Source organism: Aquarana catesbeiana, linkage group LG06, assembly GCF_042186555.1.
Source record: "Aquarana catesbeiana isolate 2022-GZ linkage group LG06, ASM4218655v1, whole genome shotgun sequence".
NCBI lineage: Eukaryota > Metazoa > Chordata > Amphibia > Anura > Ranidae > Aquarana > Aquarana catesbeiana.
This window is the reverse complement of record NC_133329.1, coordinates 243,780,377-243,799,405: the sequence shown is the minus strand read 5'-3', so window position 1 is coordinate 243,799,405 and position 19,029 is coordinate 243,780,377. Positions and strand designations below refer to the sequence as shown.

Genomic DNA, 19,029 nt, shown 5'->3' with positions numbered 1-19,029 from the left:
ATGTATATATGTGTGTGTATATATGTATAATTTAGTAGTAATGGCAGCGAGCGGCGATTTTTTTTTTTTTTTTTTTTTTTGGGGATTGCAGCAGAAAAATCTGACACGAAGTGACACTTTTTGGGGACCAGTGACACTAATACAGTGGTCAGTGCTAAAAAAAAAAAAAAATGCACGGTCACTGTACTAATGACACTGCCAGGGAAGGGGTTAACATCAGGGGCAATCAAAGAATAATATGTGCTCCAAGGGAATGCTTTCTAACTGTGTGGGGGGTGCTTTGACTTGGGGAAGACTGAGATCCATGTTCCTGCTTGGCAGGAATACAAGATCTCCATCTTCCCCTCTCACAGAACGGCGGTCTGCCTTGTTTACATAGGCAGACCGCCATTCTGCCTCTCCTGAGAACGATTGGTGTGTCCCAGATTTGCTCCTACTGTGTCCAACACAGCGGGAGCGTGTCACCGGTGGCATTTGTGCCCCAAACCCAGTGCACAAAATTGCGTACAGGTAAGTGATCTCATGCAGGAGGGCCGCCCTGCGGCAATATCTGTGTGGGGCAGTCCATAACAGGTTAAAATCGTATTAAAACATCAGTGTTTCCCGAACCTGAACACGTTTCGGGAAACCTGCTTGTGCACATTTTCTGCCCCACATTCCAAGCTCACTGGGTGTGTGATCTGCTGCATTTTTCAATCATTTTGCTGAGTTTTAGATCAGGCACACTGCTGTAATATTTCCTGATACAACTATTCATTCCCCCAGTGACTGAAAACCCTGCAGATCGTGAGGATGTAAAGCTGCCCCACACCATTGGGGTGAGGTTTCTAAGTTTAGTATGCAGATTTTCTTTATTTACCAGAAAATGAAACTGTTTCATGAGGCCTAAAACATTTGTTTACGTAGCCTCAAAAATTCAGGTGGTCATAGGCAAACTTCTGATAGGCAACATTATTTTGGAGGAAAAGTGGTTTTCTCATTGACAATAGCCCATGAACACCACTTTTGTTTAGTGATTTTCTTATGATGGACTCATGAGCACAGATGTTACCAAGTGTAAAGGAGGTCTTCTGATTTTTATATCACCGTAGTGATTTGTCACTAGTTTGAATAGAAGCACCTCCCGCCTTTGTATTGATCTTCTTGTAATGATGGTGTTTCTTGTAAAGTACTGCAAAAAAAAAAGTACAGCTCTGTATGAACAAGGAGAAGGGTACACCTTCGCATGCAACTGACAATGAGGGTACATGAGACTGTTAGTCAGCATAGTGCCTTTTAACTCCCAGCATCGATTCCAGGGATGCAGACTGAACACACTGCCAAAGATCTGCTTCTGTGCTTGGGGTGATCAGTATGAAACATGAACCGAGGGGGAGTATTGGTAGAATCACCCGATGTACTATAAAACAGAGGCTAGAATTGAAAAGAAATGTTTAAAAATATATATTTGTGTGTATATACTTATATAATTGTGTTTCTTTTTTTTTTTTGTTTTTGTTTTTTTTTTTTTAGGCCTGTCGAGGAGCCAACCACCTGGACGGGTTATTTTGGAAAAGTTATCATGGCTTCCACCAGTTACTTGCCCTCTCAAGTAACTGAAATGTTTAACCAAGGAAGAGCTTTTGCAACTGTTCGTTTGCCTTTTTGTGGTCACAAAAACATCTGTGCATTAGCAATGTAATTTCAGATCTTTTTTTTTTGTTTTTTTTTTCCCACTACCTCCTGTGAAAAATAATTTTGTGAATGGGGATTTAATGCCCAACTTTAGGATTTAAAAATTAGTTGGCTCAATTGCTATAAAAACAAAATGCAGCATTTACTGCAATCCCAACCTCCCCAGGATGGATTCTCGCTTAATCTGGTAGCTGCTGTCACACTTCCAGGTTAAATGACGTCCAGACTCGCTCAACCCAGAGGTCAGCACAGTCAGTCACGACTTCCCCACCTGTAATCCTACGGGATACAGAAAGTGTAGTCATCAACCAGCCTGCCAGCTGTTTTGAAATGAGCAGGTAAAGTTTTAAACCTCTGTCAGGTTTGTGTTGCCTTCTTTGTCCCTTTAGAGGTGAATTCTCTATATCCCCTAAAGAAAGTTATAGGAAATTAGGAGATCTCTTTTCTTAGGGAATTGTGATGACACATAGTAGAAAAAGGATTTAAACTTAAAGTGTTACTAAACCCAGTAATATGAAAATAGTTTCCCCCCCCCCCCACAGTGCCCACAGCTTATAAATCTTCTTTTTACATTAAAATATTGCCACTATATACCTTTTTGTATGATCTGTATACCATGGTCAGTGGTAAACTGCATAGTTTCTCCAGTGCTGAGAGTTCAGGTAGGAGATTTCCACTGCAGCTTGTATACATGTCCACATGTGTGATGCCAATATCATGTGGCCTGACTAGCTCTGATAACAAGTAAATGTCCTCTCCATCATAAAAGACACAACTGAGCATGTGCAGGCTGGCTACCTTGCATGTGTTAGCTGACCTTCCCCAGATAGACAGTGCAGGAGGGGAGGATCTATGCATACAGGATAAAAAAGCCTGTTTACACAATGCAGAGGATTAACTCCTAAAGTTCCACAGTGAGTATAACAAGTATGCTATGCTGCATATACAGACTGATTTTACTGTTGTAGGTTTAGTAACACTTTAAGACATTGTTTTTACTCCTACAGTTGCCTTTCTGTAGGTGACAATTATGACCTTATTCTTTTTTTCTAGTGACGAGCAGGGGTGAGCTCAGACGTGTGTTTGAATCCACCTGCTCTATCCCGCCAGGAAGCTGTCCCTGCACACCACCAGTCATAAGTGACCAGCTACCTGCAGTTATGACTGGCAGCCAGTGTTAATTTTGGCAGCAAATTTCAATTTAGTTTTAGTCTTGGTCTTATGCCGCGTACACACGGTCTGACTTTTCGACCGGACTTGTCCGACGGGCGCCGACGGACCAAATCCGGCGGACAATCAGATCGCGTGTGGGCTTCACCGGACCTTCAGCAGACTTTTCCAGTCGCAAATCTGATGGACTTTAGATTTGGAACATGCTTCAAATCTTTACGTCAGACCCAGAAATCCGCTCGTCTGTATGCTAGTCCGACGGACAAAAACCGACGCTAGGGCAGCTATTGGCTTCTGGCTATCAACTTCCTTATTTTAGTCCGGTGTACGTCATCACGTACGAATCCGTCAGACTTTTGTGTGATCGTGTGTAGGCAAGTCTGGTCCTTAGAAAGTCTGTCAGACGGGCTGTCGGACTTTTGTAGCTGAAAAATCCGACCGTGTGTATGCGGTATTAGGACTAAAATGGCATTTTAGTTTTGGTCACATTTTAGTCTTCTGCAATTGTTTTTTTAGTTTAAGTCGTATTTAGTCGACTAAATCTTCAGGACATTTTAGTCATTTAAAACTAATTTTAGTCGACTAAAATCTAATGGGTGTATTTAACCTGATGTCACCATATTCTGAGTGAGATATCTCTCAGCAGCCACTTAATACAAAAAGAAATAAAAATATGGATGAATGAATGTACTATATGAAACTGCAATTAACCCATCAAAGCAGCGCTATTTTCAGTCCTCAATGCTGACTGATAAAACAAAGTCTTTGTAAATGCAAGCAAAACACATGCAGGCAGGCAAATTCCAACAAAGACACAGCGGTTGGAGCTCGGTCTGGATTCCCTTATATGAATAGTAGATTTGATGAGTGCACCTTTCACCATCTATTGGGACACCTTGTGCTGCACACACCCCGTAGGGGTTCAAACTCACCGGAGCCAGGAGGTTAACAAGCCTTGGATCAAATCCTCTCTCTGGTTACTCCCGAAGTCCTCCAGGGTTGATAATCAGATAACGGCAACAATGTCCACATGAAAAAAAGAGACCCCGAATAGTCCAGTACCGTTTTGATAATTTATTGTAAGTCACAAATAAGCGAAAAAAACGAATAAAGTAAATACACTGTAAAAATTAGTGGGCGCAGTTCCTTACAAAGGATAGCCTTCTAGCTTTCAGTTGGTTGGTAATAGTGGATAACTCAAACTGCTTCTCTCAAAGCACAAGGGTACTGGTTGCAGACTGGATAGATGATACACACTCACAGCTGATCAGTCCTTCATTCCACTAGTATACAACTACAAGCTTGGAGCGCACTGCGTGTCAACCAGGCACAGCTGATCCGCACTTCCTCCTTCTCGTGTGTGAAGCTTCAGGCTAGAAGCACCCTGCGTCCTCACGTGATAACGGTTGCCGTGGTATCGTGCTCTGACTAGTTTCGTCAGGAAGACTTTGAAAAAGACTTTGAAAAAGTCTTCCTGACGAAACTAGTCAGCGCGCGATACCACGGCAAACGTTATCACTTGAAGACGCAGGGTGCTTCTAGCCTGAAGCTTCACACACGAGAAGGAGGAAGTGCCTGTAGTAAGGAAGCCTGCTGTAGAGGTTTCCCCATATTTTTCTCCAGACAAAAACTTCACAAATGTAAAGAGTTAATTTCACCAGTAGGGACACCGTTTTGGCTAGAAATTATTTTTAAAGTGACCCAATTTCTTCTCTAAACAAATGCCAGCAGCTGCAACCTCTTAAAGGAGGAGGAATACTTGCCTCTCCAGCAAGCAAGAGGCAAGTCGATTCTTATGTCTTCTAAAGAGCTAGTAGCACTGCTATCCAACACTATTGGGTGTATCGGATAGTGTGTACCCTGCCGGATGCCTTGGCTACACCTGCCGGACACTGAGCCCTGTAGTGACTGCCCATTGCAGAGTATTCATCCTTTTCTATTACAGGTTAGCTGTTGCCATTTTAATTTGGAGAAGAAACCTGATCATTTAAACTTTTTAAATGGAGCACGTTTGCTAACATTCAATTTTCACTATTTTCTGTCTTTTGAGATCTGTGCTCAAGGGTATCTGTTTAGATCTACCTTTCTAAGCATCTGGTAGTCTTGCAGCTGTGACTTTACACCAAGTAAGGCATTTCAGTAGCCCTTTAGATATGCAGGCTTTTCCTAGCAAAAAACTGGCTGGTAAAACTCACATGAGATGACCCCAGCTAAGTTGCTTAGACTATAAAAGCTCCTCCTTCAGGTTTTCTATTCTGTGTTGGTATTTGTTATGCATGCTTTCTTGCACTGCATTAACGGCAAGGCTATACAGAAATCCTTTTATGGCTTGTGACTTTAAAATAATCAGGTGGTAAATGCTGTGAAACACGTAATTTTTGTCCAAATCCCTAGATGTTTTGCCTGTGGGGACCATGGGAGACGTGCAACAACCTTTATCGTAATGACACTGATTTATTTAGATTTTGTTAACGTATATTAAAATGTTCACATTTAGGATTCAAAAGATTCCTCGTTTACTTGTTGCTGCAGCAGATGGTTACCTTTACATTTATAATCTGGACCCACAGGAGGGCGGCGAGTGCACTCTAATGAAACAACACAGGTGAGAAAAAAAGTCTTACAAAATAGAATATTACAAAGCTGTGAACACTTAATTGCTGCTATTAACCTCTTTCAGCTAACGATCTCTAACGATTTCCACCATATTATCTCATGCTGCGTTATTGATTTTATTGTCCCCCTTTCCAGAGTAAACCACTAATGATTTGAGCAGCTGGTGGCTCCCAATTCTAGCTGCATTTAACAGCTCTGATCTGTACTTGGTATCAGGAACCAGGATCGGAGTGATTCCTGAACACTGTTGGCATATGATGTAGCATTCGCATGCAGGCTAGAGTTGACAAAATATGCCTGCAGATAACACTGCAGCCTGAACTTAGTTTTTCCCTGTTTAATACTGTACCTGTCATATACAATTACAGTATTTAAAAATATTTTAAAATTCATTAAAAAATTGAAAACCATCTTTGCATCTGTGTGCATTTGTCAATCTATAATAAAAATATTAGTTAGCTTAGGCATATAAATATCTATGATCTCTGGTCAGGGAAAGGGTAAAGTAACCTGTAGTCTATTGAACTGCCCCCAGAAGTTTATAGTAGGCCCTACCCACCTATAAACTATTGTATACAGGCTACTTCCTGAAATTGGTGCCTGGCCTGCCTCTTTTCTTCGCACAGACCAACTAATGAGAATAGCTCAGAAGCAAAGGGAAGGGTGGGTATAGGCAGTAAAAGTGGGTGGCAGTTATTTAAATCTGTTGCTTTGCGATTTTGACCAGGGTATGTGAAATTAAAGGAGAAATAGAGGTTTAACGTTTCAGTTAAAAGAAACTGGCAGTGAGGTTTAGACCCCTTTCACACTGGAGCGTTTTGCAGGCCTTATAGCGTTAAAAATAGCGCCTGCAAACCGCCCTAAAACAGCTGCTCCATTCACTCCAGTGTAAAAGCCCGAGGGGCATTTTGGGGGTGGATTTAACCCATTTTCGGCCGCTAGCGGGGGGGTTAAAACAGCCCCCGCTAGCGGCTGAATAGCGCAGCTAAAACGACGGTGAAGCGGTGCTAAAAATAGCGCCGCTTTACCGCTCACGCCGTAGGTGGCTCGGTGTGAAAGGGGTCTAAATGCATACGTCTTAGTGATGGTGACACAGAACAACTATGTAGGTCAGGAGGTCAATTTGACTTCTCTTGCTGCTTGCTTGTTCTGGGTCTGTAATTCAATTATTCAGATCTGTTTTCTGATTACTGACTCTTCTGATCTACATACTTGTTCCAAAAATGATTAAAGCTGGATACTGTCAGCAATGAGCCTTTTCAAAAGATGTCAAGCATGAAAGCCCATGGTGTTCTCTCAGTGCAGGTTTTATGAAGGAAAGGTAATCAAATCCTCTCAGCTAAGCTATCCATAAGCGTCATGTGACTTCCTTATACCACCAATCTAAACGGGTACCTGTAGCTTGTGCCAGGGCTGTTGAAACACATGTGACAAGCTTCAACCAATGATAGGTATATGGTTTGTGCTGGAAGTGGAGAGCAGAGTTTGAGGCATAAACTGGATGACCCTCCATTTAAAGTGGTACAAAACCTGAGAGCTGATATAACACACAAAGGATGTGTTTGACCTCCTATAATACAAAAGGTCCATTTGTGAGGGCAGGCTTCCATTTTTTGAGCACACGGGTGCTGGTGGAGGACTGATCCGGTGGCGGCTGTCTTATGAAGTGAATAATTGAAATTAGATTTGATGGTGATAGACACGTTTTTAGAACGTCTGGTAATTTGTCATTTTCACCTTGGTGACTGATAATTATTGATATTTCTTTCACAGATTTAAATTGATGAGTACATTGTATATTTTAATTGATTTTACCTGTCTTTTAATATTGATGTTCTGCATTTTTTTTATTTTTTTTTATTTTATGATGAAGAAAATTTCACAGTGGGAGATACTTTAATACACAGTGTATCACCCTGCACATTTTTTTTATTGAACTAAGCTTATTTTCACGTGTTTTCACGAGCATTGAAGATTTGAGGCTAGGAGCACTGCACTATTCGGTGAATTGTTTCCTTACGCAGGAAAGGACACTTGTTATGAAAATTGAGTAATGGTAAGGGATCTGGTAGGCAAGAAATTGGGACAGGACAAGAAAATAGTTTACATTCTAACACTTTACCATAGGTTTATTAAATCCTCTTTTGAACATCTCAGTAGTTTAAAAAAGAAAAAAAAAATAGATTTTTTTTTTTTTTTAAAACAAGACCGTGGATTGTTGTCACAGGTGACAAAAACATTTCCTCTTCCATTTATTTATGGTCTTGGCTTTAACACGGCAAGCGTCACGAGCCTACCATAGCATGAGTTGACTGTTTTGTGATTATTAGCATTATTTTTTCCATGTGCTTGTCTGTGATACTTGTCAGACCCCTTATTAGTCACTGGAGAGTGACATTTGTGACTTTGGAAAATCTACTGCTGTCCTAAGAAAATGTGTTGGGCAAAGCAGTAGATTCCAAATTTACAGACCATAATCTGTGCCATGTAATGCTTTTATGTTTTAGCTTAACAGGTATGTAAACCCTGACTGTGAACCTTTCTTATGTGCTCTCCTTTATGCCTCATATACATGAGATTATCGGACGAATGATCGTCCATTTTTTGTTGCATCCTAGTCTCATATCGAAGATGAAGAGGTTACTAAAGTTACGAAAATTCTCGTACAACAGAATACAACTTGGGAAGTTTTGTAATGTATTCTTTTGTTTCCGAGCATGTGTGGTCTTGATCGTCTGGTTTTTTTTTTTTTTTTTTTGAGCGAATACTGTACTGATTAAACGAAAATCGTATGATCTGGTAACGTACAAGATGAATTTTCATGCTGGTTCTTTCGGATGTTGGATGAACTGTCGTGATCATCTATCGAAAGCTGTGTACAAACGATCAGATTATCGTACGATCGATCTGAAAGCGATTTTTGTCATCTGATTTTCTGATTGTGTGTACTACTCATTCGTCTTAACAAAATGCATTCAATGATATATTCAGATCTGTTAAGTGCAAAAATTACCTGATGATCCTAAAGGAAACCCACTGCTGACCTGTGCACTACACCCAATCTTATTGTTACCTCTGTGGACTACAGAACTCTTCTTCCTTATATTCTGGAGGAGAGAGATTCTGTAGCTCTAGCATACTTTTATTCTTCAGACATGTGTTTAGGGCAGGTGGTGTGATGCTGGCAGGATCACCAGGTGGGGGGGGAGATAAAAATGCCTGAAAGAAAACAATGAGTGCGGCCACCACATCTAAGGACTGATAAGCTGCAGTATATTACATTTGTGTTCTCTGGTTTAGATAATTACCCTAGATTTAGTTGTTGTTGTTATATTGTAGGTTCAACTGTTTGTTTGTTTTTTGTTAATAATTGATGTGAGAAGAAATTACTATTTAAAAAAAGGTTATAAAGGGAAGTCGATTCCTCCTTTTTAAAACGTGTAAATAATTAACAGAAAAGATAACCTTTTGTACTAATCCTTGGAAAGCTCTATATTAGGCAGTTTATTTGCACTCTTCCTTTTAGTAAGAAGAAGTGATTGGTAATTATGTTTGCATTTTGCTCAGGTTGGATGGCAGTATGGAGCCTGGCAATGAAATTCTAGAGCCGGCATCACATGAAAGACCATTAGTATCCAAGAACTACAGTGGTGCAGCAACAAAAGATACATATTCTACATCACCAACAAATCATGGTAAGACATCATTTTACACGACTGTTGTAAAAGCTGCAATTTGTTTATTGGCCATTTTACTTAGTCATATTAAACTCAAAAACAAACCTTTCTTTTGTATACACCAAGGGAAACAGAGCCAGGCTAATATTCATTACCTGCTGGGTTATACTCCATTAGGTGAATGGACACTGGTAGACCAAAGGTCTTTAGACAGGAAGTGATCCCCTATATAACCCCTCCCATACAGGAAGTACTTTAGTTTTTCACCAGTGTCTGCAAGGTGGATGGCACAGTTTGTTTGAGCTCTCTGAGCTCCAGGTCTCTAGTCTAACAAACGGTTCTAAAAATGAGTCAAGGGATTGACCTATCAGATCCATTTGACACAGGCTTTTATGCTTAGCTAAATGGTACCCAAGCCTCGCAAAGAAGACTCAAGATCATGGGAGGTTTTGCCTGTAATGTAGCCTCCAGGCGCTGGACCCTGCGGAGTGGAAATCTTGGACACTGCAGTGCTAAGGCATTTCCTTCAGGGTGCTGTACAGGTCCAAGGGAGTGGACCCTAAACATGAAAGGGTACCCAGTCCTTGAAGGGTGAAGATTGGGCCCTTAGCTTCTAAGTGGCCCTGCGCCTGGACGGGTAAGTGAAACCCCTTTATTTTATTATTGTGGGGTGTCCCAGTGATTGTAACAATCAGTCAAGCTAGCTAAAGGCTGGACTCCTGTGTGCGGTGACCATGGGGGAGTTCTGGGCTAGTTGTGGGTGTTTGCAAAGTGTACTTTTTTTGGTTGTGTCTGGCTGTTTTTTACCTGTATGAGGGCGCACTATCGTGGTTCTCCATGGTGCTCGTGCTTTCGCAAGAGCGCCACTGGGCTCAGCAGTTTGTTTTATCTGGGCGCACGAAGATTTGCGTCGTACGCGAATAGTCATGCCCGCTCGCCGGGAGCGCGCATATGCGTGCACACACACGCATAGAACGTTCCGGCGCACACCCAGCTTATTTAAGCTGTGCAGTGCTGTGCTGATTCTAAACACGGTTCAAGCAAGAGTATTTTTGCCACCCGTAAGGATCTGTGCCCTGAAGGATCAGGTGCGTCAGATAAGGGGCACCAGACAAGCCTATATTCGGCTCTGTATGAGTCTTCTAGGGAGGATGGTATCCTCCGAGGCAGTGCCCTATGCCCAGTTCCATTCCAGGCCTCTACAACAAGACCTCTTGTTGGCTTGGAACAGAGGAAGAAAAGCCCTGGATTATCTCCTCAGGCATGCTTAAGCCTAAACTGGTTGCAGGATCAGAACCTGCGAAAGGGAAAATTCTTTCTCCCAGTAACTTGGAGTACTGACTACAGATGCCAGTCTCTCAGGCTGTGGAGCGACCTTAGTCGGGCTCACAGCTCAAGGGAAATGGTCAGGGACAGATCAGACCCTGCCCATCAATGTCCTAGAATTCCGAGCAGTATGTCTGGCCCTGCGGTCCTGGATGGTGGAGCTTCAGGACTGCCCAATCAGGGTTCAGTCTGACAATGCCACGGCAGTGGCCTACATAAACCACCAAGGCGGTACCAGGAGTCGTTCAGCTCCGAAGGAGGTGAACTTCATACTAGCCTGGGCAGAGGGACATGTGCTAATGATATTGGCAGTCCATATACCGGGAGTAGAGAACTGGAAGGCAGATTATCTCAGCCACCAGCAGATCTGCGGCTGAGATAATCGGGGGAATGGTCCCTACACCCAGAGGTGTTCCAGGAAATTTGCCAACGTTGGGGATGGCCAGAGGTCGTCCTACTGGCATCCAGGTTCAACAACAAGCTACAGCAGTTTGTGTCTCGAACAAGAGATCCTCTGGCAATTGGAGCAGATGCTCTGATAGTTCCATGGAGCCAGTACTCCCTGGTTTATGCTTTCCCTTCGATCCCTCACCTTACACATTTGTTGTGCAGGATTCAGAGAGAGGGGGTTCCAGTCATTCTGGTGGCACCAGCCTGGCCCAGAAGGCCCTGGTTCCCGGAGATTGTGAGACTGATGATAGACGGGCCATGGACGCTTCCACGTCACCCCAATCTACTGTCTCAAGGTCCTATATTCCACCTCAATTTGCAGTCTCTAAATTTGATGGCATAGCTATTGAAGCCAGGGTGTTAAAGGACCGTGGCATCTCGGGACCAGTGGTGTCTACTCTAGTGAATGCTAGAAAAGCTGTCACTAGGAAGATTTATCATAAGGTCTGGAAGACTTTATATTGCTTGATGTGAAGCCAGAAAATGGCATCCTCGGAAATATGTGATTGGGAGAATTTTCTTTTCTACAGTCAGCTGTGGAAATCAAATTGGCTTTGATTACAGAGGTCAGGTTTCGGATCTATCAGTATTCTTCCAAAAGCCTTTAGCCTCCCATTCACTGATCCGAACCTTTGTGCAAGGGGCAACTCGCTTGCTTCACCCCATTAGGTCACCTGTGTGTCCTTGGGACTTGAACTTGCTAGCCTTCCTGATGGCTATCACCTCGGCTAGAAGGGTGTCGGAGTTGGCGGCCCTTTCATGCAGGAAACTGTACTTGATTCTTCGCCATGACAATCGTGTTACGGCATGTTCCATCCATTTTGCCAAAGGTGGTGTCGGCCTTTCATTTTAATCGGGACGTTATTTTGCCTTTTTTCCTCTCAGCCTCATTTGGCAGACGAGAGATGACTGCATTCTTTGGATGTTGTCTGGGCAGTCAAGGTTTATCTGTCTAGATCTGCGGAGATCCGAGGATCAGACTTTTTTTTTTTTTTTTTTTTATAACCAAAAGGACCCAAGAAGGGGCAGGCAGCTTCCATTGCCAATTGGGTTTGTCAATTGGTCATTCAGGCCTACGATCTGAAACATAAAGCTCCTCCCTTTTAGGGTGAGCGCTCATTTTACCAGGGGTGTAGGAACCTCCAGGGCTTTTCGCCATCCGGTATCTGTGACTCAGATTTGTAAGGCTGCTACCTGGTCTTCAGTGCATACATTCACAAAATTTTATCAAGTGGATGTTTGAGCAGCCGAGGATTCGGCTTTCGGCCGCAGTGTACTGGGGGCTGCCGTATAAGTTCTGATGGCTATTGTTTGGCAGGGTGTCACCCTCTCCTAAAGGCTATTGCTCTGGGACGTCCCAGCAGGTAATGAATATTAGTCTGAGACTGTGTCCCATGATGTATGAAAAAGAAAATAAGATTTTTATGTCCATACTGTAAAATCCTTTTCTTTGAGTACATCATGGGACACAGAGTCGGGCGAATATTCAGGGGTGACCGAAGTCGGATGACCTGTGAAATTCAACGTTTCCCTATGAGAGCTGTCTTAACTGATACTACACAAGTCTGTCTGACTTTAGAAAAGGTTCCTGCACTACTTTGGTCCGACTTTGATATGACTTCAATGCCACAGAGTGTAAAAGGTCAAAGTCTGACTCCAAAGTTGCACTGAAAGTTGCGTGACTTTGGAGTCGGGCTAGTGTGAACTGAGCCTTCTCTCAAAAGGTTAAAAAAAAAAAAAAAAAAAGTAACTTCCTAAATTATTTTTTGGCTTTAGACTGCAGAGACCTGCTGTCTAAAGGTGCCTCTGTTGCTCCAGTGTGTTACTGGCCTGGATCATCAGGTGGAGAAAAAAAATATATATAATGAAACCACTTTTAGGGACTGCAATATATGAAATTGTTGTTTGTGTTTAATACCACTTGAAACACTGGTGCTGCCCAGGTTTATTTCTCATCCATTGAGTGGCATAAGAATACTGTCGGATTATACAGACATCTGCAGGAGGACTTGACGCTGGCAAACGAAAAAAAATGTGGGCCAACCCTGGATAACCCCTCCTACTGCCAGCATGCCTCAGTTCTTTTGCTGTTGTCGTAGGAGGTTGGATGCATTTTCTTCAGTCTAGCTCATTTTGCTAACCTCCTTGATCTAAGAACATGGAACTTTGATCTCTGGCTTAACCCGTTCGCTGCCAGGCAATGTGCTTCATTTTGTACACTCAGGTGGCCAGACCATTTTTAGTTTTTCTTTTGCTTATTTATTTTTCACTTATAGCTTTTAGAGTTTGTAAAAGATCCCCAAACCATATATTTTCTGAAAGCACATAATCAGTAGAATAAAAAGGTGCTACCGATTTTTTTTTTTTTTAATTTTTTTATTTTTTTTTTTACCCCCGCGGTATTTGCGCAAATGTTTATCAAACCAATATATTTGCAAAAAATACACTAAAAATATTATTAGCAGATAAAAACACAGCAAATGTTACAAAATCCCTACTAAATATAAAAGCTTAGCCTGTATTGAGTTAACAAATATTTGTAACTTTTTTTTAAATTGTGCCTTTTTTGTGAAATGGGGAAAATTGAAAAGACGCATTTTTCCCTTACAGCTTTCAGAATTTGTAAAAGACCACCAAAACCATATATTTTCTGAAAGCATATGACCTCTAAAATAAAAAGAAGGTGCTACTGATTTTTTTAGACCCCTGCGGTATTTGCACAAATGTTTATCAAACCAAGATATTCGCAAAAAATACCCTTAAACCATTATTAGCAGATAAAAACGCAGCTAATTTCTCAAAATTCCTGCTAAATCCCTACTAGATATAAAAGCTTAACCTGTATGGAGTTAATAAATAAAAAATTTTAATTTTTACTTTTGCACCTTTTTGAGAAAATGGTGAAAATCGAATGTACGCAAAAATGTAAATATCCAAATTTCTCAAAAAATCTGAAGGTTTTCATTTTTCCCTTACAGCTTTCAGAATTTGTGAAAGACCCCCAAAACCATATATTTTCTGAAAGCATATGATCTCTAGAATAAGAAGGTGCTACTGATTGATTTTTTTTTTTTTTTTAGACCCCGCGGTATTTGCGCAAATGTTTATCAAACCAATATTTTCATTAAAAATACATTAAAATCATTAAAGTGGAGGGCCACCCAAAAAAAAAAAAAAAATTGCATCAAAAATCTTAAAAAAATGTAAAAAAAAAAAAACGTGGAAAAAAAAAAAAATTAACTTACCTGAAACCCTTGTTGCTAGGCAGCCTTCCTAATCTGCCTCTTCCGCGGCACTTCCTCTTCGGCTAGCGGCCCCGTTGCCTTCTGGGAACTGTGTGTGTCCCAGAAAACCACAAGGCCATTCACAAAGCGCCGCGCGACTTGCGCATGCGCGGTAGGAAACGGGCCTGTTTCACTTTAAGATGAAGGCGCCGGCGGCCGATCCGATGGACGGATCGGCCTCAGGGGGCCGACATCGCGGACTCGCTGGACAGGCAAGTGCCCTTATTAAATGTCAGCAGCTACAGTGTTTGTAGCTGCTGACTTTAAAAAAAAAAATATTGCGGCTGGAACCCCCCCTTTAATGGTGGATGCATACATGGCAAAATGTACAATATTCCTGCTGAATTCCCAGTAAATAGAAAAGTTAAAACTCTATTGAGTTAATAAATAACAAATATTTGTACATTTTTGTGAAATGGTGAAAACTGAAGGCGCGCAAAACTGTAATTAACAATTTACAGTTTTGTTACCATTTTTCACTTACAGCTGTCAGAATTTGAAAAGACCCCTCAAACTAGACATTTTCTAAAAGCACATGACCTGTAGAATAAAAAAAAAATGCTACAGATTTTTTGAGCCCCGCAATAATTGCGCAAATGTTCGTCATATCGCTATTTTCACCAAAAAATACACTAAAATCATTAATATTGCACATAAACACAACGTAACTTACAAAATTCCTGCTAAATTAGTACTAAAGCATCAGTCACATGTGGCATACTAAAGTGTACGCCCATGGAGGGCCATGTTTACCCGCACAGGGATGCACAGGTGTTCCGTGCATCCCCATTTATGTCAATTGGGATGCAACGGCTGCACAGGCATAGCTGCTGTTTCCAATCTGACATCCGTGTGGGTGTGGGTACACGACCCTGAATGCAGACAGTGTGAGCTCAGGGACATGCACGTGGACCTACATGGATGTAAAATTGGGAGCAACGGCTCTGTTCGTGCAGTTGCTACATCCCTAATGACATCAATGGGACTGCCTGCACAGAGATGCATGGAACACCTGTGTGTCCATGTAAAGGTACGCCATGTATGCCCTGTGTGAACAAGGCCTTAGACCCCTTTCACACAAGCACACCGATCGGATCTGCTTGTCCGTTTTTCAGATGGGCATAATTGGACTACCCATTGTTCTCTATAGAGAGGCTGATGTAAATTGACGTGTGTCTGTTTACACCCGCCTGCATCTGATCCAGTCCAGTCCGCTAAAAACAGACGGATGGGATTCCATTCCCCAGCCATCTAGCAGATTGGATCAGATGGTATCCGATGGAAATGCACAGGCGGTCCGTTTCCCTCCGACTTCCGCAGAGAGAACAGCGGGCTGTTTCTGTGTCCGCTCTGCATCAGCAGAGAAGGACACGGACCTATCATTTACCTGCTCAGTGGGGATCAGCAGACAGATCCCGGCTGAGCAGGCGGATCTGCTTGACAGAGTCCGCTCCATGTGAAAGGGGTTTTAGGGGTGCCAGACTTACTCATTTGAGGCTCCTTAAGGTGCTCCCTGAATTTTGGGCCCCACTATGCATCTAGGTTGTGGAATAATTATCACGTGATATGCCCATGCTGTGTGTGAGAAATAAGTTAAAATGACAACTATGTGAAAAAAAAAAATGTGACAAATGACAACTTCAAAAACCTTGCCATGCCTGTTGCTAAATACTTTCCCAAAGGAGGGGGGTATTTGTACTGTCTTGGCATTTTAGGGCCTCAAGAAATGAGATGGGCAGTCAGTATATCACAACTGATCAATTTTCAAATATATATACCATAGATTGTAGACTCTCTAACTTTCACGCAAACTAAATATACACTGATTTTGGGTTATTTTAGTCAAAGAAATGCAGAATATATTCTGCAAATATATATTTTGACCTAAATTTTTAATTTATTTGCAAAATTTTAAACAAACTAAGAATTTTTTTTCTTTTTCAAAATTTTCGGTCTTTTTTTCCTTTTTATAGCAGAAGGTAAAAAACCCATTGGTGATTTAATAGCACCAAAAGAAAGCTCTAGCTGCCTCCAAATTATACAAATTTCATGTGGGTACTACAGTGGTGCATGACTGAGTAATTGTCATTCTAAGTATGACCTTGCTGAAAGCCCAGACTGGCAGGCGGTGAAAGTGTGTGGACTTGAGGTGGTTAAAATGAGCATGAACTGTATAGTTCAACATCCTGTACTTGTTTGTACAAGCCCTTAGAGGTTAACTTATTTAGGCTGTTTCATCGCATAGTGGGCTGAGAAAAAGAATAGGCAATGTCTGCATATGAATATCTGAAACGTAATCCATTTTGTTTCTCTGTACAGCCTTTTCTGATGAACTTGGAGCTGTGGGTGGGACAAACCTGGAAGATGACACCCATGCTCTTCGGCTAGATGAAGACAGTGAGACCCCCCCCATGGTTTTGAGAACAGAGTGAATATTTGTGCTAGCAGTTTCCCATTGTAGATACAAAACAAGGCGACCAATCCATGGGAATCTCTTGTGTTTGCTGCTATGGACATCTGTAAGAGTCAGGGAAGTATCGGATGCAGTTTTGATTTCTTCAGAATATATTTGGGTTCTTTTTAACAGTGCAAGTAATACAGATATTTTCACTTAAGTTTCAGTCCAATTTTAGCTGTTGTCTGATTGCCAAATTAGGATATACTCTGTTGCTTAGCATGTTGCCGTTTTCCAACCGAGTCTAGACAAATAGAAACTGCTACACTAATCTTTGAATACTTTTAAAACTTGTATGTGTGTAAAATATATTGTGTGTATATATGTATGATTTTTTTTTTCTTGGCTAAAGTAAAAAAGGCTAATCAGCTGTGAATATATAATAGTTGCTTCATCCATTATTCTGCTGTTATTTCTGCTCAAAACAACTTGTATAGTCATCTGTGAAGCCATCATTTGACCAAAGCAGTGCTGTATAGTAAGGCTATATGCCTAACAAAATTCATGTTCTCAGATCTTTACTATGTGTCTTTTGCCTACAGGATACCTTCTTCAGTTATGTTTGCGATATTTATAGATTTATGTTTATTAAGAACAATTTTTTTAATTCATTTTCTTTTTCCAAGGTCCTTTTGCTTTACCCGTGTCATTAAAAGTAGGGAACCAAAGGAAACTGAAGTTTGCCAGTGCAAATATTTGCTGAAAGATTTTTGCTCAGATCAAGATGTGGTGCAGCTTCAAGTGTAATGTGAAATAAATACACTCATTAACACATTTAGTTCACAAATGGAAATAATCAATCATTCTGTATAAAACTGCCAAACGCATTATTTTGTTTGCTCATGACATTCCAGTGCACATTTTATAAAGTAAGCTAGCTAGAGTGTGTATTCCAAAATCAAAATAAATGCTCCATTTTTGGTATACTGTTGCTTGTTACTGTGATGATCAGGTGAATCACACCTGCAATTTCGGGAATGATACATGTCTTGAAAGCACATAGCCTTTCACAGAATTATGAATATTAAATACTCAGTCCACCCAAAACGAATATTCCTGTTTTTGGTAGGTGATGGACAGTTAAACCGCCTAACAGTATTTTTTTTTTTTTTTACATCTCTAAGGGACTAAATTTGTTGTCACAATTATCAGGGCTTGAATTCCTGGGTCTGTACACCTGCTGTGACTTGTATAAATGGGTGTTCTTTTCCTACATTTAAAGCATGTTTGAAAAGCACTACAAAGGGAGGTTAGCTGATTCCCATTAATTTTATTGGAGTAGTGTAGCTGACAGCTTAAAGGCTTTATTGACCTGCTTTGCATTCCTTGACTTGTTTTTGGATGCAGCAAGGCCTATTGAAATGCATTTGGGTTGCAGATAAAGCAGGTCAAATGCAGCTTTTTTTTTTTTTTTTTTTTGTCAAATGCTGAATTTTGCATTTTAAGTATAACTAAAGGTAAAATATTTTTTTTTTTTTTTTTTTATTTTAGTTGTGGATAGAGTACAGAAAGATTTGAATGTTCCCCAGTTTTTATTACTGTCTGTGCCCCCCATTAACCACTTCAGCCCCGGAAGAATTTACCCCCTTCCTGACCAGAGCACTTTTTGCGATTCGGCACTGCGTCGCCTTAACTGACACTTGCGCGGTCGTGCGACGTGGCTCCCAAACAAAATTAAAGTCCTTTTTTTCCCACAAATAGAGCTTTCTTTTGGTGGTATTTGATCACCCCTGTGCTTTTTATTTTTTGCGCTATAAACAAAAAAAAGAGCGATGATTTTGAAAAAAAAAACGCATTATTTTTTACTTTTTGCTATAATAAATATCCCCCAAAAATATATAAAAAAACTATTTTTTTCCTCAGTTTAGGCCGATACATATTCTTTTACATATTTTTGGTAAAAAAAAAATCGCAATAAGCGATTATTGATCTGTTTGCACAAAAGTTATAGCGTTTACAAAATAGGGGATAGTTTTATGGCTCTTTTTAATAAAATTTTTTTTTTAAATGTCGGCGATCAGCGATTTTTATTGTGACTGCGACATTATGGCAGATACATCGGACATTTGTGACACATTTTTGGGACCATTGTCATTTATACAGCAATCAGTGCTATACAAATGCATTGATTCCTGTGTAAATTACACTGGCAGTGAAGGGGTTAACCACTAGGTGGCAGTGTAGGGGTTAAGTGTGTCCTAGGGGCGTGTTTCTAACTGTAAGGGGGATGGGCTATGTGTGACATGTTATTGATCTCTGCTCCGATGACAGGGAGCAGAGAACAGTGACACTGTTACTAGGCAGAATGGGGAGATGATTGTTTACGTTAGCATCTCCCCGTTCTTCCTCCCCGTGAGGCGATCGCGGGGGGACCCGC

At 41.1% G+C, this 19,029-nt stretch overlaps 1 protein-coding gene across 1 annotated transcript in view; it reads left to right on the top strand.

Annotated features, from left to right (window-relative positions):
- Positions 1-17,035, top strand: part of WIPI2 (WD repeat domain, phosphoinositide interacting 2) — an 80,118-nt gene extending 63,083 nt beyond the window's left edge. Inside the window, exons 9-12 of the mRNA XM_073633110.1 lie at positions 1,513-1,677; positions 5,342-5,449; positions 9,028-9,155; positions 16,517-17,035. Of these exons, the coding sequence (XP_073489211.1) occupies positions 1,513-1,677; positions 5,342-5,449; positions 9,028-9,155; positions 16,517-16,629 (514 nt within the window). The 3' untranslated portion in view covers positions 16,630-17,035. The remainder of the gene's footprint in view (positions 1-1,512; positions 1,678-5,341; positions 5,450-9,027; positions 9,156-16,516) is intronic.
- The last annotated feature ends 1,994 nt before the right edge of the window (positions 17,036-19,029 follow it).